This window comes from Mesoplodon densirostris, chromosome 5 (assembly GCF_025265405.1).
Source record: "Mesoplodon densirostris isolate mMesDen1 chromosome 5, mMesDen1 primary haplotype, whole genome shotgun sequence".
In the NCBI taxonomy this organism is placed as follows: Eukaryota; Metazoa; Chordata; class Mammalia; order Artiodactyla; family Ziphiidae; genus Mesoplodon; species Mesoplodon densirostris.
This window is the reverse complement of record NC_082665.1, coordinates 3,619,253-3,643,554: the sequence shown is the minus strand read 5'-3', so window position 1 is coordinate 3,643,554 and position 24,302 is coordinate 3,619,253. Positions and strand designations below refer to the sequence as shown.

Below are 24,302 nucleotides of genomic sequence, written 5' to 3'. Positions count from 1 at the left end.
ATGTACAGTGTGTGTACATGGTATGTGTGTGTACACAGTGTATTACACAGTGTGTATACATGGTATGTGTGTGTACATGGTGTGTGTGTACATGGTGTGTACGTGTATACATGGTGTGTGTGTACTTGGTGTGTGTGTGTGTACACAGTGTATGTACATGGTGTGTCTGTGCACGTAGGGGTGCACAGCATGTGTTCTTGGCATCAGCATCAGAGCTGCTCTGAGCACCCAACCCAGGACTGCTGGCTTGAGGGGGCTGTGATTCCAGGTGACCTGTGTAGCCTGGGTGACAGGAAATGATTTCCCAGCAATGTCCCATCAGCGTTCTCTGGGACCCTAAGCCACTGAGAGACAGAAGTTCTCATGGTGTAAACAGATGCACGTCCTCTCCTGGGGAGGCTGGGGTCAGGGTTCCCAGGCAGCCCCGTCCCTCCTCACAGAGGCTGACCGGCCTCTTTGCACCCAGCAGCATTTGGAGGCATTCTGGTGCCTTCCAGAAGTGGGTTCTGGCTCATTGAAAATGATCACAAGCCTGAGCAGCCAAACCCAGGACGTTAACCCTGAGGTGGGCGCTCTTGGTGGGCGCCCCTTCCCCGCAGATGCGCCAGGACACGTGTGGCATCCTCAGTCCACGTGAATGAGGATGGTGGTCCAGCTGTTCCTCCTCAGGTGAAGAGACACTGCTGTCACGTGGCTTGTGGTTCCCAGGATGTGTTTTGTCCCAGTTGCATCTCTAGCGACCACTGCTTATTACATCACCTACCTGCAGCTCCTTGTGACATTCTTCTTCAAACACGTGGTCTTGTTCTACCTTCACAAACACCCGTAAGGTCAAGTCCTCCTTCCTGCCCATCACCAGGTGAGGAATGTGAGTCTAGGAAGCTGAAGGAAGTGGCCCCAGTCACACAGCAAGCTAGAGGCACAGCTGTAGGGTGATGGAGGGGCCCCTGGGGCCAGACCGCCTCCATCCGAATTGTTTCCAAAGCTCCAGGAAGACTCCACCTGCAGGCGATATTGCGGGCCACGGTACTGGTGGTTCTGCAGAATTATTTCCCACTCAGTGTCTGGTCTGAATTATCCCTCGTTGTCTATGGAGTTGTTATTAAGCAGGCACAGGGCTGGTGAAGAGAGATGCAGCTGCAGCAGGACACGTGCTGGAGTTTGCTTGGTGCTGGGGATAGATGAGCTGAGACCCACTGTCCGTCCCCCCTCCTCTAAGCAGCCTCATCCCAAAGCTTGTTGCTGGGCCAGTGTGAGGGCATAGACACCGACCACGGGAAGGCACGATGCTGGGACATCCAGACTCTAGAGGGCCGACCCCTCCCTCAGGCCACCCACCCACTGGGCTCATTCCCCCACAGTGGATACAAAACTCCAGAAATTGGAATATGTTTAAATTCGTGGTCAAGAAGAAGTTCACACACGTTGGAATGTGATGGAACTGGCCACCGAAACGCCTGCAGTCCAGAGGTGCTTCCCTGCATGGCTCGAGTGAGCCCAGCTATCATGCCAGCAAAGGAGTTCTCGAAAACGACGCTTCATGAGGATGGAAGTGCATATGGGCTGAATTGCTCCAAGCCAGCTGGGTACAATGGACAACACTGGCGAGCACAGGAGACATTTACACTTCCTTCCAGAGGCGACTGGACAACCAGAACACGACTTGTCCTCTCTTGAGCCACCAAGGCAGCCTCTTCTGTGTCCCGCAGCTCCACTTCCCTCTCCCATCATTCAGCTGATGTTCCCTTCCTGGTTTCCAAACATTGAGAAACATCCAGAGTGATTAGTGCTCACCACATCAGACAATCCTTTGATTGCCGTAATTTTCGCATGCCATGACATCGAGGATAATTTTCATCAGCCGGCTAGGAATGTCTGCCTCGTTTCTACCTCTCAGCAGAGAAAATACACAGTCAGTGAGCACAGTTCCAGGTAGGGGAGAGCCAGTGATGTGTGTGGTATGAGGGCAGTGCATTGGGGTTGGGCCAGTCTTCTTTGGCAGAGCTAGGAAATGTCTCACTCTAGAATCCTGTGAGTCCGCTGTGCAAAAATTTACCATTAAAAAAAAAAATTAAAGACACACATCCATTTGAAAATAGTCAGTGACCCGGGTTTATTGCCTGTTGGCTCTTTGTAATTTGCTTGGGCTCCCTCGTTTCTTTTTAGTTGTCATTGTTTAGAACCAACTGAAAAACATCTCTGTGAAATGAAAGACCTGCTTCAGATTGAGGAAAGATTCTGGGCCAGGCCCTGCATGCTGGTAAACTTGGGTTCAGCCTCAATAGCGACGTTTGCCGTGAACGTTGAGTCTGCAGATGGAATTCCGTGTCTCCGGCCCTTAGGTTGGGACCCGTGGCCGTTTCAATAAAAGCCCACACCTGAACCTCAGCTGACATTTGGTTGTCCAGGGAAGAAAGCCCCACGTGATGCACACCTGGTGAATTCTGGGTCTTTGGAGGGTAGACCTCTTCTTTCATCAGGGGAAACTGAGGCCAGGGTGGTGGACGGCCTGTGCATGGCCACTGTGCAGCCATGAGCATGGCTGGGAATGAGGCCCGGGCTGCCACCCACCCCCGTGCCTCCCCCTCTCCCGAGGTCCCCACTGGAAACTCCAAGGTCGATCATCTTCCTTTTCACATTTAATTGGACAGAGCTTAATCGGCTCCTTTAACCTCATTATGAAAAGCCTGCACTGGGGATGCTTTAACCAGGCTTCGTGCCCATGTGGGCTGCACAGGAAAGTCTGAGAATGACCCTGGATTGGAGAAGGGCCCCTGGGAGAGCTGCAAGATGGCAGCACTCATGGCTTCTAGAACATTCCTTCTCAGGACACTGCCCCTTGGGAGGGCTTGCTGGCTAAAAAGTGCAACTGTTACATAATATTCATGGAGGAAGCAGGAAGTTATCTTCCGAGGGAAGTGGTCCCCCAGGGAGGACCCAGGAGGCCTGGCGGAGGCGTGGCTGGTGGGGGCAGTGGGAGGCTGGGCGTGTTCGTTTCGTATGGCTGCTATAACAAATTGCTGCAAACTGGGTGGCTTAAAAACACACACAAGTGGGCTTCCCTGGTGGCGCAGTGGTTGAGAGTCCGCCTGCCGATGCAGGGGACACGGGTTCGAGCCCCGGTCCTGGAAGATCCCACATGCCGTGGAGCGGCTGGGCCCGTGAGCCGTGGCTGCTGAGCCTGCGCGTCCGGAGTCTGTGCTCCGCAACGGGAGAGGCCACAACAGTGAGAGGCCCGTGCACCGCAAAAAAACAAACAAACCAAAAATAAATAAATAAATAAAAGAAAAACAGGTTTCTGATGTTAGAGAAGCACCGCCCGAGAGGGTGGCCTGCACGTGAGGACGCTTCTCAGCTGGCCGGCCTTGCATCATGTCGCACATACGCCCTGTCCCTCGCTCCACGTCCCCCAGAGCAAGAGCTGGGGGGCCGGTGACTCACTTGGCTCCACATGTATCACTTCAGCTCTGGGGTCCACAGCCAGACCCCCAACTCCAGTTTGCTGGCTGTAAATGACAAAACCATGGTCTGCAACCCCGGTCTGCCCGCCGTTGCCCCTGAAAGGCCTGATGCTCCCCCAACTCCCAGACCCATGTCTGTTCCTGGCGTCCTAGCTGTGAGTGTCACAGCCTGTGGGAGCTCTCTGGCAGTGTTATTATCTGGTGCCCCCGTGTGGACCCCAACACCACAGGTCACAGTGAGAGCAGCACCCATGGGCGCTGCTGGAGGGAAGGGACCCCTCAGATCCCCAAGGTGAGGCTGTCCTCAGGCGTCATGACCCAGGGGAAGGCTGTACGTGGCCTCTAAGTGGCCAGTGGTCACCTCAGCCATCCGTTTCCCTGGCCAGGTGGCTCCCGGTTTCCAGGGGACCAGCTGGGGATCGGCTCTGAACTAGGGGAAGAACAGCCTAAAGGAAGGTTTGCTGCGGAGTAACCCCGATGCCGCCTGAACCCCCAGGAGGACAGTAATGAGCAGACGCCCGGCATTAGTGCTCCCTTAGTGATGTCACACAAGTCCCCTGGGCCCGGGGCCTGGAGCACCTGGCTCCCCTCCGCAGAGCTCCATCCCATGGGGAGCCCACGCTGGGGCTTGACCCTGCAGGGAGGGGGCCCTGCTGTCCCCCAGCTCTTCCCTCCATCTGTCCACCATGTGGCAGACATGATCTTTGAGGGTCCCCGACCCCCAACCCTGGTCTCCTTTGGCTCCCCTGCTGTGTGTTTGCCCACCTGCCATCACCCACGTCCCGGGGGTAGGAGTCTGACTCACTTGCGGTCCTGAGCTGCTCCCCCAGGCCCCCCTGCCCCCGTCCGTCTGCTCCTCGGCCCTTCCCCCCCAACCACGGGTGACCTCAGGTCTCCCCAGGTGACTGCCGCTCCCCGTAATGAGTCAGGTCGCAGGGCCGTGTGCTACCTGCCTTTTGCTTCCGCTTCTCTCTGCCTGATTAAAAGGTCCTCAGGGACTTGCCATCCAGATCAAGGAGGCAGCTGGTGACAGGCTGGGTGTTTAGGGTGTCCCATCTGTGAAAGACGAGAGGCGGCTGGGAGAAGACTCCCCAGACCCAGGCTGGGGCTCGAGTAGACACACAGGTTTGGGGGTCCAGGGAGCGACTAGGGGCAGAGTCCAAGACCAGGGCTCAGTCGAGGGCTCCACAGGCCCTTTCCTCATCAGGCCCCTTTCAACTCTGCGTGGGAAGCCAAAGTACCGCTTTTGCCCGATTCTGATCATTTAAGGGTATGTCCTTGGAATGTTTCTCAGAGACTGAGAAGTGTTTCTTCTTTTTTTAATTTAATTTTTATTTTATTTTATTGACTGCGCCGCAGAGCACACAGGATCTTAGTTCCCCGACCAGGCATCGAACCTGTGCCCCCTGCAGTGGAAGCGCAGAGTCTTAACCACTGGACCGCCAGGGAAGTCCCTGAAAAATGTTTCTGAATTAGGAGTCTTTAGATGAATCCAGTTGCTTCTATTTGATTCTTTGTAGCTCATTTGAACAGTCTGCTTGAGAAAAAGCAATGTGACTCCATTTGGCATGTGTAGTTTTTTTTTTTCCTTTTACAAAGCTCTCGGATGGAGATTTGGCAGAAAGTCCAAAGCAATGTGATGCAACTGCAAAATGATAAACTTTTAATTACTAATGAATTATTAATATATGAATCATTTAATTATAAAGTAATGATTTGTGAATAAATTCTATACAAATAATTTATACCGGTAGAGATAAGAAATAGAACATTCATACATGAGATAATAAATTAATCACTTAATTGATAAAGACATGAGTTGACCATTATGGTGGGTGGTGCAGCCCTGGGTTAGGATCTGTTTACACTGGCTCTGGGGTCCTGGACAAGTCGCCCAGGCCCACTGGACATCCAGTTCCTCAATCCGAAATGAGAATGGTGGAGTCCCCGTACCCTAGATGATGCCCACGAAAGGGCTTTGTAAACTCTGAAGAGCTTTATAAAGGGCTAATTGCTAAAGGGCTTTGTAAACCAGTGCACCAGTACGTGCACTGGTACTTATCACTGATACACCCATGACATGCAATCGAGGAAGTAGGCAGAGGCATCCAAAAGACCTGAGGTCCATTTTCTTGCGCAGAACTCAGCATTTTCATAAATACTATGGCAGGGGTCCCCAACCCCCCCCCCCAACCAGGCTGCACAGCAGGAGGTAAGCAGCGGGGGAGCGAGCGAAGCTTCATCTGTATTTACAGCCACTCCCCATGGCTTGCGATACCGCCTGAGCTCCGCCTCCTGTCAGATCAGCTGCGGCATTAGATTCTCATAGGAGTGCGAACCTTACTGTGAACTGCGCGTGCGAGGGATCTAGGTGGCACGCTCCTTATGAGAATTTAATGCCTGATGATCTGAGGGGGAGCTGAGGTGGTGATGCCAGTGCTGGGGAGCTGCTGCAAATACAGATTCTCATTAGCAGAGAGGTTTGACCGCACAGAGACCATAATAAATCTGTTGCTTGCACACTCATATCAAAACCCTATCCGTGAGTGGCAAGTGACAATTAAGCTGCATCTTACGGAGCAGACTGGACATAGCAACACACTTCGGGTGTCACTGTCTCCCATCACCCCCAGATGGGACCCTCTAGTTGCAGGAAAACAAGCTCAGGCCTCCCACTGATTCTGCCCTATGGTGAGTTGTATAATTATTTCGTTATATATTACAATGTAATAATAATAGAAATAAAGTGCACAATAAATGTAACGCACTTGAATCATCCCGAAACCATCCCCCCCAACCGCCGTCCGTGGAAAAATTGTCTTACGCGAAACCAGTCCCTGGTGCCGAAAAGGTTGGGGAATGCTGTACTTTGGTGTGAAAAACCTTGCCTTTGCCCTTGGTTCTGCAGCCAGGTGTACTATGTGTTTGCCTCTGCAGTACTGGGGGCAAAACCAGTGAGTCCTGGTTTGAAAATGAATGTGATCCGCTTTTCACAGGATACAAGACCCTTCTGAAAGGAATTTCTGGGAAATTCAACAGTGGAGAGCTGGTGGCCATCATGGGTCCTTCCGGGGCTGGGAAGTCCACGTTCATGAACATTCTGGCCGGATACAGGTGAGCAGACCCTCGCCCCGCGGTCAGCCAGGGGCCAACAGGATGAATGGTCCATCCCATCACTTCTTAAGGCTCTGGGCAGGCTCCCGGGAAGCCGGAGGGGTGTCTCACATTAAGAGGCTCTGGAATCTGTGAAGGGAACAGAGCCCCGGCATTGGGGGCATCAGAAGGCAGCACCTGCTGGTTGTCACCTGGTGGTGGTGAGTGGATGCTGTGCTCAGGAGAGGGAGGTCCTGGGGCAGAAGGGCCAGGCCTTATGGGACAGGAAGTAATGGAGAGATCCAGGTTGGGGAGGGGGATGGCAGGAGAACGCTGAGACACGTATAAATGAAGGTCAAAGGTAAGATGAGCCACTTTCAGAAGAAAAGCAGCAGCGTCGGGCTAGGGCCCAAAGCTCACGCGACTCTTGCTTGTGGCCATGTTAGCTGCTCCGACGTTTGGAAACCACAGCTCTCGACATCCTGTCCGGTGACGTTCATGTAAGAATGATGTGAAGACTGAATCTTCAGAAGTGTTTACAAAATGCTCTCTTAAAGCCAGTTCTCTTCAGATCTCATGGCTTCCATTTGCTACTTCAGCAAATACATTTTAAAAAGAACTTCATTTACTGGCAGAGAAAGATAAATTCCGCCCGCCCCCTTCCTTAGGACTTCTGAATTACTCTTTAAAGATGAAAATTAGGATTTTCAAAAGTCTCACTTATGGCAGATTCCTGTCTGTTGTATTCACTTCTAAAGGTGAGAGCCAAACTTCCAACACCCAGCATCACGCTGGGGACACGGGAGGGGAGATCAGCCGTTTTTCAGCTCATCCCACACCCTCAGCTGTTGTTCAGCCTGTGTGGCACGAGGCCGTCCTGGAGCCACAGAGGGCAACCTGGAGACAACTGAGCTCCCAGCCTGGTCCCCTGAAATGCCAGTTGATCCCACCCATTCCCTGGAGGAAAGCAGGGACCCACCACAGGGCCGACGGTCACAGCAGTGGCCTGGATGAAGTTGGACACCAGATATAACTGCACTGGTCTCCATAGACCCTCTGTGTTTCTGTTCTTCCTGGCATCGAGGAGGCAGGGCTGGAGAACGGGGACCCTTCGTAGGATGCCCATGGCTCCCACTGTGTCCCTGGGCTGAGATGATGCACCCAGAAGAGCATCGGGCCATAGCGATGCCCGGTGGGTCTGTGGATGGGGGAGTGAGCGTGGCTGGTGGGGCCATGCCCTTCCGTCTCCACAGTACACATAGGATGCCCCACCTCCACTGTGGTCAGAGAGAACAGCTTCCCATCGCTTGGCCGAGGAGGGTCAGGGTGCAGACATCCTCCTCTTTGAGCCACCTGAGCCCAGGGAGCCTGCAGTGGTCCTCCCAGTCAGCATCATAGTCATGCAACCCTCAGGAGCTGGTTCTGATGTAGTGGCCACACCCCAGACTGAAGATCCTTGGCCTCTGGGGCCTCTGGGGTGGTTGGTGTAGCCTCGGCGGCACGCAGGATTGTTCATACGCCCATCTTATAAAACCCTGCAAAGCCTAAGGTGTGCGTGGGACCTCGTGGCTGCATGTCGGAGCATCCACGTGTATCTCCACTGGTTTGGTCCACAGGCGCCTGTTACAAACGTGCTCTCCCAGAGAGGCCCCACGCTCGCTTCTCCCTTTCCACGCTGAGTCTTTTCTTTGTGCAGTTCCCTCCTCTGAGTTCTGGTGCTGTTCTGGGCCTCGCGTCCCTGCCTGGCTTGGTGTCCCTACTGGTCCAGTGAGAAGACGCTGGGAGGGGCTGTCCTCTCTCCCCTCGCCAGGCCCTGGAAGAGGAGGAGGAGGAGGTGCAGGAGGGATGGGGCTGACACGTCCTCTCGCTGGCCTTGCAGGGAGACCGGCATGAAGGGTGAGGTGCTCATCAACGGCCTCCCGCGGGACCTGCGCTGCTTCCGGAAGGTGTCCTGTTACATCATGCAGGACGACATGCTTCTACCACACCTGACCGTGCAGGAGGCCATGATGGTGAGCATCCTGGGGCCTGCCGTCCCTCACCTGGCCGCCCCCCTCTCTCCTCGCAGGAGACAGCGCAGCGCCCGGCACCCCTCCCTCAAACGGAGTCCTGACACCTGCTGTGCTATTTGGACAGCTTTGCCCAAGGCAACCCCTCAAGGCCCTGGGTTCTGTAGACCCTGGATGACGAAAGCGAGGTCAGGTTTCTGAGAAGGTTATTACCCTGGCGGATGTGAGGGACCGCTTCCAGGGTGACCGCAGTCCTGCGCCCCAGCTGAGCCTCTTCCCTTCTCATCAGTGTTCTGTGGCTTTGGGCACAAGTTCCAGGCAGTCTGGTGCCTGGGTTAGGGCCCCGAGGGTCTCGTCCTCTGACTCACGTGCCCGCCAGGTGGGGGTGAAACCAGAGTTTGCTGCACACCGGTTGGGTCCCAGGCCTTCACCTTCATAGCCCGGCATGGTCATCAGACGTGTAATCCTGCAAAAGCACACGAGGAAGGGCGCCTCGGAGAGTTTAGCAGTTAGCCCGGGCGTCCTGTACAGTGTGGTCCAGGATGGCCTGGCCCAGCTGTGCTCTTTGGACAGACCATGACCCAGCCAAGTACCAGGTGGACAGGGACCACAGTGACCCACCGTGGGCCATGGGAGCCACTAGAGAGCCTCCCAGCCAGAGGAGATTGGAAGGTCAGTGGGCCGCCCTTGTCTGTCATGGAGCGTGTGTGCCCGGGGCTGCTTGCTGTTCTGCGTCCCCTCGTCCACGGCACAAGGCGGCGCCTGACCTCCGGGCCTCTCCCGGCACGTTTGGGACCTTCCCAGCTGGTCTGCCTTGTACTTGGGCAGTAGATAGGCATTCCTCTTGGGCTACTACGGGTGAAGCGTTGCCCTGCACTCTTGACTCGGATGGTGCAAGGCTTCCTCTCTGTGGTGTTGCATCTTGTCCGAAGGGCAATTCCAGGAGATCCTTAGCTGAGCAAAGAGAAGCAGGGAAGGTGTCGGGTACGTGATCTGCCCTCTGACGGGCTCCCCCAGCATCCATGAGCACTGGGCACCCTGACCATGTAGCTTCTCTGGCCTCCAACTGGGCATACTGATGGGGGCACAGGGAGCTCAGGAGGTGTTTGAAAATAGGGTGGTAAAGTTAGGAAATACAAGATTTCTACCGACCCTGTGGATCCCTTAATCGCTACTTCACCTTCATCTGGGGTGACCAGAGTTTCGCTTGTCAGAGTTACTGCATGAAGTCCTTGGTTACTTGTCTGAGAAACTTCACTTTGATTTCCAGCTCAGTCACTGCTTTCTTCTGCAAACAAGCTTGGTGACTCCTGGTCACCGCCATCCTCCCCCAACCTGTCACCAGGCTCTGCTGCGAAATCCATTTATTTTTCAGAGTTAAAATCAATTAGATTTTGATTTTGAGAATTTCACAATTCCTTTGATAAATACAGTTAACCTGAGTTAATGAGAAAAAGGGTACCTTTCACTCTGCAGGGTCCTGTCCCATGTGTAGGGATGATATTGGCCACCAGCCATTGGTGGTACATTTCCATGTGCTGCTTCTGACCCTCCACCACCAGGCAAGCCAAGATGTGACACTTGGTGTCACATGGTAGGCGGCTGGCCCTGTGTGACTCTGGGACCATGGCCCTTGGGCCCCTCGCCCCTGCATCTTAGTGTCTCATGGAGCCTCGGGACAACCTCACTAGCTCACCGGGTGGGCAGGTTCTAACCTCACCACTGTGCTGATGAGGAAACCAAGGTCCTTGCTTCCCAAGGTCACAGGCATTGGCAGAGAAGAACCAAGGCTGATGTGCTGGGCACGGTGATGGTTAGTCAGGGTTTCACCAGGCAGGGTCAGGGGCCCCATGGTGTGCTAGCAGGCAGGATTTGAAACAAAACAAAACCAAACAAGAGCAACAACAAAACTGGAGTTCTTATATGTACCACTTACCAATTTCTGTGGCATAAATACTCCGCTATGCATAATTATAAGCTATCAGTGGTTTAGCAGGTGGCTTGTGAAATTCCTGAATATGCACCAGTCGGCTTCAAGCCCTTGATGCCTGGGGATTCCTCATCTCTCAATTGCCCACATCTAACTTCCCTCGGGGCACAGCAGAGAATCCCCTGAGGTAACAGGATGCATCCCAGGCATCACTGCTCTCCTGGACCTACCTTAGTTAACCAAGGCAGCTTGGAAGCCCAGATCTCTGAGGATTTCCTCCATCACCTGGCGGCTCAGCCCCCTGGGGCACTGGGCCTGTGGTCGCTGAGTGAGTTTGTCCTGTTGCCGGTCACCTGTTCTGATTCCACACTGTTGCCTCCATCCCCTGCAGGTGTCTGCACATCTGAAACTCCAAGAGAAGGACAAAGGCAGAAGGGAGATGGTAAGTGTGTTTGCTTGGGCCACAGGTGGTCCAGAGTTGCCTGAAATCTACTCAGCACACACGCGTGGAGGGGCCTTTGGGGGCTGGTTGAGTTTGTGGCTGGGCCCCGGCTGTCCTCGTGTGGGTGACGGTGGCATCGCGGTGTGCGCCTGGGCTGGCACACACCCGGAGTGACCACGCCGCCAGGGACTCTCAGACGCAGACACACAGTCGCAGTGAGAATGTACAGGACACCGGCCTGAGGACCCCGCCTCAGGGTTAGACCCAGCGCTCTGCCCTTTCAGTGTTTAATACACGTTATGCTCCATTGTGGGGTTTTTTTGTTTGTTTATAAAACACCAACCATGAAGATGGTTAATCATTCATTTAAAAATAGGGCTTCCCTGGTGGCACAGTGGTTGAGAGTCCGCCTGCCGATGCAGGGGACACGGGTTCGTGCCCTGGTCCGGGAAGATCCCACATGCCGTGGAGCGGCTGGGCCAGTGAGCCATGGCCGCTGAGCCTGCGCATCCAGAGCCTGTGCTCCGCAACGGGAGACACCACAACAGTGGCATACCGCAAAAATAAATAAATAAATAAATAAACAGAGTCCACCCCGACACATGTGCAAGGAGAAATTGGGTTCTTACGTGTTACTAATCAGCCTTTTAAGAATAGCACAAACAAGTTTCTGGGATGATGGAGATCTCCTAATCCTTTTCATTGCTTTTTTCTGCTTCCCTAAAACCCCAGGGAGCACGAGGGTGTTGGGTAAGCAGACCCCACAGGGAGCGCCAGAAAGCCCCACTTCATGGGGAGGCCTGGTTTATATTTACACATCCCTGTATGTTTACGCATTGTCCAAGGGAAACTCAACTTAGCTGAACCTAACCCTAACCGGACTGTGTGACTGTCTAAGCAGAGGACTGCTGCTGCTGAGGGCATGCCCTGACTCATTTCCCTCCAGCCCCTGTGTGTACCTAGGTCCTGGTTGTTTACTTCTCGAGGAAACACAATAGAATGGAATGTTCCGGCAGGTGGTAGAATGTTGCCCACCTCCCTCATTTCCCAGAAAAGCAGCCTCAACCCTCGAGAGCCCCCAGCGAGGAGCCTTCCTCAGGAGCCAGTTCTCCCAAGGCCGGAACATTGTTCTTTCTGATTAATTTTAAAACAAAACCAGCCTTCAGGGCGTCACTCTGGAGAACTGGGGACAAGAGGCCGTCACAGGGCGGAAACGGGAGGGACTTACCTTGACCTCCACCTCCAGCATCCTTCCGGTGGGGCTGAGGGCAAGTGGGGATGTGGTCTTTGTTTTGCACCTTCCGCCTGGGTTCCCGGGGACGCCTGGAGCCGTGTTGTCCTAGGAAGGCCAGCAGACAGTCCACGTGAGGGAAAGTGTGCCTGAAAGATGGCCTTTTCTGGGCCATCACGCTGACCTGCCTTCCCGGGAAGAGGCAGTGGAGCTGGGTTAGGGCTCAGCAAGGGAGAGGCCAAGCAGGATTCAAACCCAGATCTGTCTGACCCGCCTGCTTCCTGGCCCGTGGAACCGCTATCCCCTGACTCTGCCTGTCACCAAAGCCACGTTTTGTCCTGACCGTGCAAGTTATTCAAGAGCTGGGCTGGACATTTTCTTCCTTGTGAGTTTCTTCTCCTTTTGGATGACCTCATCTCCCCGGAGAAGCCGCCAGACTGGGGTCCCCCCGCTGCCACCAGGAGCTGGGACGATGGCCCAGTGAATGCTGGCGGGGCCTCCGTGGCAGGCTGTGCCCCGAGAGGTGAACCTGGAGTTGGAGGCGGGGAGGGCCGCTGGCCCCGGGAAGACGCTGGGATGGACCCTGAACGCTGAACACTGCGGCCGAAACGCACGCCACAGCCTGCACCGAAGTCCTCTGACCTCCCTGCGCCCCGCATCAATACCGCATCAGTGACCGGACGGGAGCAGCCAGGGAGGGCTCAGTGCACAGCGGGCTGCTTTATATCTCGGTGCCCAGGCTGCTTCCAGGATGGCATCGGCAGGGCCGCTGAGGGAGGTGGGGACAGCTTTAAGCAGTTTCCTCACCTTGCTGCTGAGTCAGAGACCTTCTTTGCCTGTTTACAAGAGTGAGAGGGGCTTCACCCCTTCTTTCTGAGAGGTCCGGCCTGCTTGATTGTGTCTACAGGAGCTGTGTACACTAGTAACAGTGTCAGTAATAGCTGCCTTTGAGTAAATTCTTACTGTGTGCCAAGCATCTTATCCGCTGCGCCGAGTCCCCTACTTACGAACGAGTTCCGTTCTGAGAGCACGTCTGTAAGTCCAATCTGTTCATAAGTCCGAGAAAGTTAGCCTAAGGACCCAACTAACATGATCGTCTATATGGTACTGCACTGTAATAGGTTTATAATACTTTTCACAGAAATAATACATAAAAAACAAACACACACAAAAAATAAAACATATTAGACATCACAGTACAGTACCTTGAAAAGTACCATAGTACAGTATAACAGCTGGCACACAGGGGCACGTTCGCGTCTTTGAAAGTTCGCAACTTGAAGGTTCATATGTAGGGGACTTACTGTATTGCATCAAACCATCAGGGTGGCCCTCCCCTTTGTGCTGGTCAGACACCTGGTCACTCGTCCACCTATGTGTTCACTGATCCACACTTTCTGCAGTGTTTATCCAACATCTTCCCTGACCCGGGCCCTGAGCGAGGCTTACAAGTGAAGGGACTTGACAGGTGACCTACCGGCAGGGGGCAGGACCAGAACTCCAACCTGGGACGGCCTGGCCCCAGCACTGCCTCTCAGCCTCCTGGGCTCACACTTGCCTAGTGTCTGCCACCTTGGCAAAGGGCAGGCGTGCGAGTGGGCTCGGGGAGGCAGCTGGGGGTTCCACGGGAGCCCTGTAGATGGCTAGGGGGGCAGGTGGTCCCTGATGCCACTCTGGCTCCACTGTCCCCCAGGTCAAGGAGATCCTGACAGCCCTGGGCCTGCTGTCTTGCTCCAACACGCGGACCGGCAGCCTCTCGGGCGGCCAGAGGAAGCGCCTGGCCATCGCGCTGGAGCTGGTGAATAACCCTCCGGTCATGTTCTTCGATGAGCCCACCAGGTAAGCAGGAGCCATGGAGGCAGGACCCCTGCCCTCCCTGCTGGCAGGAGGGGACACCTCCTGAATCCCCTCCCTTCCCTGCACAGACCCAGCCAGGACACTCTGAACGTAGGGTCTGGCTGGGGACCACAGGCGTCTCACAGTGCCCCTTGCCTTGCAGCGGCCTGGACAGCGCCTCCTGCTTCCAGGTGGTCTCCCTGATGAAGGGGCTGGCGCAGGGGGGGCGGTCCATCATCTGCACCATCCACCAGCCCAGCGCCAAGCTCTTTGAGCTGTTCGACCAGGTGCGTACGCCTTGCTGTGATCAGCCCGGGTGAAACCGAATCCCAGTACTCACGGCTTCCCCTTAGTTCATTGGGGTGTCTTCATTTCTGAGTGGCTTTAAGTGTTATGTTTCTTAAGATTTGGGCTCCATAAGCAGCTCAGGTGGCAGGACCGGAGCGGGTAGGAGAGTTGGCCAGTATCCTCTCTCTGGGGCTGGTGTCCGGCTGTGGGGTCTTGGGCGAGTCACTGACATTGCTGAGGCTTCATTGCCCACCCCCTCGTGACAGTGGGGGAGTACTTGTCATACAGAATTAGATAGCAGGTTGTGATATTTGGACAATATCATCTCTTTTATAAATCTTAGGTTTTGATACTATCATGAGCAAAAAAAAAAATGTCCCAAGGAATGAAATGTGTGTAGCTCCAATATCTTTCCTAAGCAGGTGGTTAGCATGAAGGGAAAAAAGCAACATAATAATAATTCCTGGTCATATGATATCCTCTGTTTTCCCTGACTTATCATGGATTTCCATTGAGTCCTTGGGAGGTAACATAAAGCTCTCCTGAGAGAGAAATTGATGGATTGATGGATGGGTGGATGAATGGCTTGTTGAATGTATGGGTGGTTGGATGGATGGATGGATGGATGGATGGATGGATGGATGGATGGATGGATTGAGAGTTTCTCTTGCTTTACAGAGGAAGGCAGAGTTGATGTTTCCCTTCTCCGTACTTTTTTCCAGCTTTATGTCCTCAGTCAAGGACAGTGTGTGTACCGGGGAAAAGTCTCAAATCTTGTACCTTATTTGAGAGATTTAGGTCTGAATTGCCCAACCTACCACAACCCGGCCGATTTTGGTAAGTAGAGCCATGACCAGCCGGAAAGAAAAGAAAGGGGGTCTTTTTTATTCTTGGTGGGTTTCCGCTTTTACCTGAAGCCTCCTAATCAAGAATTACTTGAATATTCCACAGATAGCTCAAGTGCCATCCTGAGGTAGAACTTTTAAGACCAAGTCAAAAGAAGTTTTGTTTCCTCCAGATAAAATACTTGGGAACTACAACAAGGGATCCATTGTTAGGAGAAATATTTCCACATACTTTACTCTGTGACGTTTCTAGTCTAAAGGAAGTTATTTCTGAAAAGAAATCACCTTAGAAAAAAACCCTTTTGCCTTGATTAACGGAGATGTAAAATGCTGATTTAAATTTTGACCAAACCCAACAAAAAATGTGACCCTGGGAGTCCAGAGACCAGGCTAATGGTCCGAGTTACTCCTCCTGACTCGGAGGTCCTGAGGCTGGCGCTTCCGTGCTTTGCAACTTGTGATTTATGGGCTCCACCTCCGGTGCCCCCGGGGCTCCTGCTCTGGCCTCCCCTCTTGGCCCAGGCCCTCCAGAGCACTGACACCGATGTCTGAAGTCACTTTCCCACCAGATCTGCCCATTGTGCGACACACACGTTTACCTGCAAATGACAGCCTCTTCAAGTCCCATGCCTCCCTCTTCCTACTGTTAGATCTGCCCTTCCTCACCCTGCTCTCCAAGCGGGAGACCTTGCACCCCCCTTGCCTTCTCTTTCTCTCGAGCTCATATTTACTAGACCACCAAGTGCTCAAACAGCCTGACCCAGTCCTGTTCTCTCCCTCCGCCACTGTGTCTGGGGTCCCTTCTGGCCATCGCATCCTGCTTTCCTGGCACTGCTATAACAAAGCACCACAAACTGGGTGGCCTAAAACAAGAGAAATTTCATTTGATCACGGCTCTGGAGGCCAGAAGTCAAGGTGTCTACAGGACCAGGCTCCCTCCTAAGGCTCCGGGGGAGGGTCCTTCCTTGCCTCTTCCAGCTTCTGGAGGCTCCGGCATTCCTTGGCTTGTGGCTGCATCCCTCCAGTCTCTGCCCCTTGTCTTCACACGGCTCTTTTTCTGTGTTTCTCTGTGTGTCTCTGTGTGTCCTCTCCTCTTATTATAAGGGCAGTCTTCGGATTCAGGGCCCATCCCAAATCCAGGATAATTTCATCTCAAGATCCATAACCAGAAAATTACATCTGCAAAGAACCTTCTCCAAATAAGGCCACATTCTGAGGTTCCAGGTGGACATGAATTTGGGGGGAACACCCTTCAATCCACCATAATTCTCCTCCTTGGTCTCCTGGTCACCGGCCTTTCTCACTCAGTTGTTTTACCCTCAAGCATCCAGACCCCGCATTCTCTACATGTCATCTCCCAGATAGTGTTCCACAAGACGCTGTTGCTGGGACATGCTTCTCTCTTAAAAGAAGGGGCTCTGACGGAGCAGAACCAGAGTGCCGTGAGCTGGAAGGACGTGAGGAGGGCCGAGGGAGAGGAAGAGGAGGCTTGAGCACCTTTAAAGGCAGGGATGGATCAGGTTGATAGCTGCCCAGTCGTTCAGGAGAGAGGACAGTCGGGGACGGGTGCTGCTGCACAGGGAGAGGCAGTGAGGTTCGTGGCCTGCGAAGAGGTGAGACCCTAGAGAGGAGGATGACAGGAGAAGGCACAGGGCCCGTGGGACGGCAAGGAGGGCCCCAGGAGGGGGAGGCGTGCCCTGCCGGTGGCTTCTAGGTCCTCAGTATCACACCTGAGGAGACGGTGAGACGTGGGGAGGGCGGTGGGTGTGAGTGACCAGCACAGTGGTCAGCGCTGGCTCGTCTGGTGTCATCCGTCGTGACGTTCTGCTGGTGACGACAACCTCTCCTGGTGTGTGACCAGATGGAGGACGGCTTAGCCACCCCGGCTCGGGAAACAGACAGCTGGTTTTGCCAGAGGCGGGGGGGTCCCTGCGGGCTTTGCATTAGCAAGAATCTTATTCGGGTGAGGGGCTGGGACCCACACGAGGAGGGACAGGATGGGGGAGAGCAGAGGGCAGGTGGGAGGGCAGGAAGGAGCATCAGTCGCCGGGGGGAGTGTGGACCCAGGAGAGAAGGGGCCGCGGGGGGCCTTGGACAGTTTGGGGTGCAGAGGCATGACACTGGGGCCAAGGAGGGAAGGTGGAAGAGATGGTCCCGGGGGATCTGAGAGGTGGGCCTGGTGGTCCATGATCTCGACGTCCCCAGGACGCCGAGCGCACCTACCGCAGGACCCCCGGCACTTCTCCTTGGTCCCAGAGAGTGACCACGGCGCCCGTCACTCACCCCCACCCTGGGAGCTGCCTTCCCAGCAGGAATCCTGCTTCCGTCTGCCCTCCCCCCAGCTCCAGCTCTGGTGCTTGAATGCCCACGGCCGGCACTCAGTACATATTGGACAGATGAATCAGTTAACAGATGCATGAGCTCATGACTTCCCGGGCTCTCCGACATCGCATCCATATTTGCGTTTTCAGGCTCCTGACGTGATAAATGGCCTTGCCTGGAAGTTTAGAGCCAAAAGAACATGGGTCACTAAATGATTTTTATCATATCATTAGCATCATCACACAGCATCTACATAATCAGTTAAAAATATTCCTGCTAGGTTAATGATTTTGTTGCCACGCAAAGAGGCCCACCGTTCACATGAGCGCTACCTAGGGTGACCCTGTCTGTGTCTCATGGTGCAGTCATGGAAGTCGCATCCGGTGAATATGGCGATCAGAACGGCCGCCTGGTGAGAGCCGTCCGGGAGGGCATGTGTGACTCTGGCTACAGGAGGGAGCCCGGAGGTGATGGCGAGGTGAACCCTTTTCTTTGGCACCGGCCCTCTGAAGAGGTAAAGCAGGCAAAACGATTGAAGGGGTGGAGAAAGGTAATGCCAAGCCCCAGCCCCCAGCAGCACTGCACGCCCCCTCGTGCGCCCGCTGCATGAGAACTTTTCTTAGCCGAGAGGGGAGGTGTCCCAGGGCTGGGGTCTCACCCCTCCTCCCTCCTTGGTGTGTCCTCAGGACTCCACTTCCATGGAAGGCTGTCACAGCTTCTCTGCCAGCTGCCTCACCCAGTTCTGCATCCTCTTCAAAAGGACCTTCCTCAGCATCATGAGGGATTCGGTAAGGCGGTCTCATGGCAAAGGAAGCTGTAGGGTCATTTTCAGGTTTTTCATCCTGCTTGCGCTCTCAGACTGTTCTTCCACCTGCATCCATCAGCTCCCTGTGAAGCAATAGTAACAAACACTCCCCAGATGCCAGTGACTGGGACAGTAAAGACTTAGGTCTGGTTCGTGTAACGTGTTGTGGGCCATGGCCTTGCCCCACGAGTCTTCTCGTCCTGGGACCCAGAATGGAGGAGCGGCTCCTTTCTGGAACATGGCAGAGGGAAAGTGCAGGAGAAACCAAATGGCAGCCCTTACAGCTCTGGCTCCTGGAGGGAAACGGTCACTGGTGCTCACATTCCGTTGGCCACGGCTGACATCGGGGAGTGTGTTCCTCCCTCCGGAAAGCTCCGTCCGACACAGGGCATGGCGGGTGGTGCAGACACTTATAAGAAGGAGTTGGTGAAGGATTGGGAACCATGACAATACCCACGCTTTCGAGTGGATGATCTGACAACCTGTGTAGGGGGCTGAGTGCCCAGGGCCCTCTGGGACCCAGTTTGAAAGACGTAGGGGCTGGTAGCCACCAGGCGGAGCTCTGCAAGGCTGGGCCTGTCACGTGACCATTCTTTGCCCCCTTCGCTACCATCCTTGTCCCTTGTCCTCCCCCCTGAAGGTACACGGCCCTCCCTGCTTTGCCATTTTGAAGGCGATTTCACAAAGGATAGCAATTCTTTCTGTCTTAACGGCGGTAAAATGCCGCCGTGTGTGTGGTGGCAGGGGTGGGCACACACGCACGCACGTGTGCTGGTTTAGGGTCGGGGGCTTGTTTCCTGCAGGGAGGGGACAGGACAGAGCTTGTGACCCGCCTTGGCTGCTGCCTCTGGGGGCCTTGGCCGCCTTGTTCTTTCACCGTCCACCCTCGGACTTCCGCACACCTGAGTGTGCACCACGTCTGCCCCCAGGTCCTGACGCACCTGCGGATCACCTCCCACATTGGCATCGGCCTCCTCATCGGGCTGCTCTACTTGGGGATCGGGAACGAAGCCAAGAAGGTCCTGAGCAACTCCGGCTTCCTTTTCTTCTCCATGCTCTTCCTCATGTTCGCAGCCCTCATGCCCACAGTCCTCACGTGTGAGTGCCTGGCGGACCCCATGCCCACCCCTCCCTCCTTATCTGCCACTGAGGCCATGGCTTGCTTGGCCACGAACACATAGCGTCTTATTATTATTATTATTATTATTATTATTTGCGGTACGCGGGCCTCTCACTGTTGTGGCCTCTCCCGCCGCGGAGCACAGGCTCTGGACACGCAGGCTCAGCGGCCATGGCTCACGGGCCCAGCCGCTCTGCGGCATGTGGGATCTTCCCAGACCGGGGCATGAACCCACGTCCCCTGCATCGGCAGGCGGACTCTCAACCACGGCGCCACCAGGGAAGCCCGCGTCTTATGTTTTTAAATACCGTTCTCTTTGTTGACAGATGTAGGTATTATTGTATTTTCTGTTAGACAAGAAAATACATACTATATTTAAGCCAAAGGAATGAACCACTAGGAAGTCTTGTAAGCCTGGTGGAAGGCTGAAGAGACATTTTTAAAAGGTTTTCTAATCGGGATCCCCTTAAACACTAGTGCATGAGCATTACCTCGTTCAGTTAAGACAGCCCTGGTGCGGCCGAGTTCGTGAGTGGGTAAAGCGATTCTAGGTGGATTTCCGTGCAGTTCTAGACTATTTGCAAAGTAGGCTGCCCTCGGCCACTTCGGGGAGACAGTGTAGAAAGCTGTTGCCTCACCGGCTCTCCAGCCTGAACACCCCCTCCCGGCAACGCCGCCTCCTTAAATTGCCCTGAATTTCCAAGAGCAGCTTGCGAGGTCTTGTCCAGGAAGGTCATCACGTCGTTACAGTTACTCAGTGAAAATCAGGGCCGCCGTAGATACGTGCACCCGTCACTACAGTGAGGCTGCCCACTTGGACTCTCCCCTTCATGGCGCTTCCGTTATAAACATGATTGGCAGTTTTTCCAGGCGGGTAAATCATTTCACACCTTTCCATTCAGCCTTCAGGTACTTTGTAAGCACTGCATGGTCCACGGGGAGGCATAGGACGGGTCAGGGCTACAGAGGGCTCGGCAGGAGACCGAGGTGGTGGTTTGAGGTGGGGACCCCACTGTGATGTCTGCCGGACCCTTTCCATCTTCCCATCCCCTAGTTCCCCTGGAGATGGGAGTGTTTCTTCGAGAGCACCTGAATTACTGGTACAGCCTGAAGGCCTACTACCTGGCCAAGACCATGGCTGACGTGCCCTTTCAGGTATGTGAGCGGCAGTGGCATGATGTGAAGAGGGGCAGGGGTCCTCCAGTGCCCCCAGTGGGGGAGAGGAGAGGACGGCCTCCAGGAGAGGGTGACGGGCCCTGTGTTTCCAGATCATGTTCCCCGTGGCCTACTGCAGCATCGTGTACTGGATGACGTCCCAGCCGTCCGACGCCGTGCGCTTCGTGCTCTTCGCGGCGCTGGGCACCATGACCTCGCTGGTGGCGCAGTCTCTGGGCCTGCTGATCGGAGCCGCCTCCACGTCCCTGCAGGTATCAGCCGAGGATACACCACAGGACAGGCCTCGCTTCTCCACCCTGGCCCGTGCGACCGGGGCTGTAGCTCTGGTGGGGCTCAGCAGCCCCTCCTTGTGACCCTCCTCCTGATGTTGCCCCAAGTTCCTACTCTGGCTTCAGTAGGTCGATTGACCCCCAGGGAAGGGATTGAGTGGTCCTGGCTGCTCAGGATGGGCCAATTGACAGCAGCAGGTGCCCTTGTGTGGAGCTTGGGGCACACCAGGTGCTGGTCTCAGTGCTTTCTGAACATCAGCTCATCGAGTCCAAGCACACCCATGAGTTGCCTGCAATGCTCCCCATTTCACAGATGGGGAGACTGAGGCCCAGAGGGGCAACGTGATTTTGTCAGAGTCGCACAGCCGGCTCAGAGGCCAAGCTCTCAGTGCCTACGTTTTGTTGCTTCTGCGGGATCCACTCAGCTGTCCCCTAGACGCCCCCCTTTGCACCCCATGCTCCCACCCTCCTGACCCCCTCCAGGTGTCCCTTCTGGATGCCTGGTACCACCCACCCCCAACCTGCCAAACCTGCTGCGTTTGCAGTTTCTGCACCTCTGGGGCTTCCTGGTGCTCAGGCCAGTCCGACCCTTAGAAGACAAAGCCAGAACCCTGGGGAGTCAGCACCACCGTGGCCTTCTGACAGCCCCCTCCCCGGCGTGTGATGGACTCCTTTCTGTGTCCAGAGCCTCTGGGCGGTACCCTCATCTGTGGATGGGAATAGCGATGGCATCCACCCCACAGCCGACAGCGTAGAAAGTGCTCGGCCCACGCCAGCTGCAGTCAGCACCCAGGGGATCGCGCTCCCTGGAACACGCTGACCTCAGGTCCTGGGAGGCTGTGCCTCTCTCCCAACCAAGCGCCCTCACAGCCATGTCCAGCATCGTGCTATCCCTGCTCTGTGGGGTTTCTACTCTTTTTTGCCTCCTGTCCCCTCTGCTGGGCCTCTGGGCACAAACCCCAGCTGCTTCCTGTACCAGGGACCAGCCAGCTCGCTCCCCAAACGGGGTGCTTCTCTGCGCCGTCCTGGCCCTGGTGTGACCCGTCCTGAAGTCTCTGGCCCTTTCCCAGCTGCTGGCGACTGCCCAGAAACATGGGCTGTGGCCTCCGGGCCACCTGAGGAGGAGGAGTTAGATGGGAATAAGTCCCCTTTGTGTCCCCTCTCAGGTGGCAACCTTCGTGGGCCCCGTCACGGCCATCCCCGTCCTCCTCTTCTCAGGATTCTTCGTCAGCTTTGACACAATCCCCACCTACCTGCAGTGGATGTCCTACATTTCCTATGTCAGGTAACATGCGGGGGCCCCTTACGACTCAGGGACTTTAGGACGACAGAGGGAAGGGACTTGGGGACGTGCAGAGGCTCACAAAAGCCCCTTGTTCGCTGTCAGCTAGATGATGGCATGTTTCTTGGATCGTGAACCCAGAGAGTATCGGTGCCTTTTGTCTTTTTCCTAGTTGGGCATGCCACACACACACGCATACTCGTGGCTCCGTGTCCTGTGTGCTTGGGAGAGCTGGCTTGCATATTTCCATCTTTTAGGAACTTCATTCCTCTCTGGGATGAACACTGCTTATAACAAGGTTCTGAACTCGTAAAACCTTAATAAGAAATCCAGTGGAAAACAGGTCATGTTTCAAGCATCCTAATATTCTTGAACAAGACAATTCTGGTGCCTCAGCACTTAGGCGATCAGATTTCACACTCTCGACTCAGAGGTGCTTCGGCACGTTGGCCCTCGGCAGGCGGGGCTGGTCGTTAGAGCTTTTCTCCCCAGCCACAGCCATTCCATGTGACAGCCAGGGTCCCCAGTTGTGAACAAGCTTGTCTTTTCTAGAATGTCAGTTCAGACCCAGGTGTATTGTTCCGCAGAACAAAATCAAAACAAAGCACTTGTACAGAGTTTCAGCCGTCGATGCACCTTCCAAGACCAAGAAATCAGAAACCCGTGTCTTTCTTCTCAGAATTAGCGTTTTTGTTCTGATAAGGCAGGGCTGGAACAGAATGAAAGGAGAAGCAGAAATGTTTTATTTAAATGCTCCCCAGTCCTTGGAAAGCTATCGGACCCTTTATTATATTTAACTGTTAAAAGAAAGTATGATATCAGAAGTAATCAAAGTGCTTCTCCATTCGTATCACCCTTGAACAATACCTACTCTTGGTTCAATTTGTTTTTTGGGTGGGTTTTGTTGTTGTTGTTGTTGAGACTTTGGAGAAAACAGAATTGGAAAACATGTCGTCAAGCTGTTGAATGGATTTATCTGAGGAAGCTGTGGAGTCGTTAGGAAGTGTTCCAGGGAGAAGGATCTCCGGGGAGGGAGGGGAGCCAGGCTGAGGATGGGGGGATGGTGGTGGGACCTTACCCTCCGCAGACGTGGGCAGAGGCAGGGGTGAGGGCTCCTGAGCCCTCCTCACGCTGGCACTTCCTTCCTCAGATATGGGTTCGAAGGGGTCATCCTCTCCATCTATGGCCTCGACCGGGAGGACCTGCACTGTGACATCGACGATACATGCCACTTCCAGAAGTCGAAAGCCATTCTCAGAGAGCTGGACGTGGAGAACGCCAAGCTCTACCTGGACTTCATCGTCCTGGGGATTTTCTTCATCTCCCTGCGTCTCATTGCCTACTTTGTGCTGAGATACAAAATCCGGGCAGAGAGGTAAAGCACTGGAAAGCCAGAGAGGAAAATTGGACACAGTGGCCAAGGGCCACTTGCAGAACCTGTGGCAAGCCCGGGCCCGAGGACGCAGACACTCCTGTGACCCAACCCCTGGGACCAGGTTTGGTTGTTGGGCGTCCAGTGCTGGACATCACCACCCCGCTGGGTTGGGCCTTCTCTCCATCACCCTTTCTAGCTGTAACTAAGAAGAAGATGTAGAAAGGTTTTTTTTCCATGTGCAGGATTTTAAAATACCATCCCTGAGGCAGAATTTAAAACTTCAACAAAGCTGGTGACGAGAGGGTTCCTCGGCAAAATTCTTCCTTCTGACCAGGGAGCTCTGGTCCTGGACGGGGATTTCAGGCAGCTTCCTGGGGGTCCCTGTGCAGTCAGACGTCCAGGGGCAGAAAGGGGAAGCCAGGAGCGATTCCATTCTGTGACTGGTGTTTTTGTAGTTTCACCTTTCTACGGTTTGTCTCTTTTTCCAATGAGGTCATTTTCCAAGCCAAAAGTCGATAAATTTCATTCATTTCCAGAAACTGTACCTTTTTAGTACTTGGTGAAGAAAATTATTCAGGGTAAATATACTTTGTTTAGAGATGAGAGGGGTTTGACTTGATCGCTGAGCTGGTCTCATTTACAGCCAGAACTTGGGAAAGACGCAGAAGCCGGCTCCAGGTTGAAGGGTGACCTTGGAACCGTACGCACTAAGCCGTGTGGAAATCTTTTAAAGTTACACAGAAAGTTGTAAGGTGAAATTGGCCATCTCTTTCAAAGTCTTTTATTTTCCCCGTGCTTCTTATTTTAAGCAAAATATA

The 24,302-nt window shown here is 54.3% G+C and overlaps 1 protein-coding gene across 2 annotated transcripts in view; it reads left to right on the top strand.

Annotated features, from left to right (window-relative positions):
• ABCG1 (ATP binding cassette subfamily G member 1) overlaps nucleotides 1-23,488 on the top strand; it is a 57,164-nt gene extending 33,676 nt beyond the window's left edge. The window contains exons 3-15 of one of the 2 annotated variants that reach the window (XM_060099721.1): nucleotides 6,458-6,575; nucleotides 8,434-8,566; nucleotides 10,885-10,935; nucleotides 13,860-14,005; nucleotides 14,166-14,289; nucleotides 15,013-15,127; nucleotides 17,823-17,971; nucleotides 18,144-18,245; nucleotides 19,192-19,360; nucleotides 20,437-20,537; nucleotides 20,651-20,809; nucleotides 21,994-22,112; nucleotides 23,260-23,488. In XM_060099721.1, the coding sequence (XP_059955704.1) occupies nucleotides 6,458-6,575; nucleotides 8,434-8,566; nucleotides 10,885-10,935; nucleotides 13,860-14,005; nucleotides 14,166-14,289; nucleotides 15,013-15,127; nucleotides 17,823-17,971; nucleotides 18,144-18,245; nucleotides 19,192-19,360; nucleotides 20,437-20,537; nucleotides 20,651-20,809; nucleotides 21,994-22,112; nucleotides 23,260-23,488 (1,715 nt within the window). Of the gene's footprint in view, nucleotides 1-6,457; nucleotides 6,576-8,433; nucleotides 8,567-10,884; nucleotides 10,936-13,859; nucleotides 14,006-14,165; nucleotides 14,290-15,012; nucleotides 15,128-17,822; nucleotides 18,008-18,143; nucleotides 18,246-19,191; nucleotides 19,361-20,436; nucleotides 20,538-20,650; nucleotides 20,810-21,993; nucleotides 22,113-23,259 lie in introns of both variants that reach the window. The other variant, XM_060099720.1, reaches the window with a different exon arrangement.
• The last annotated feature ends 814 nt before the right edge of the window (nucleotides 23,489-24,302 follow it).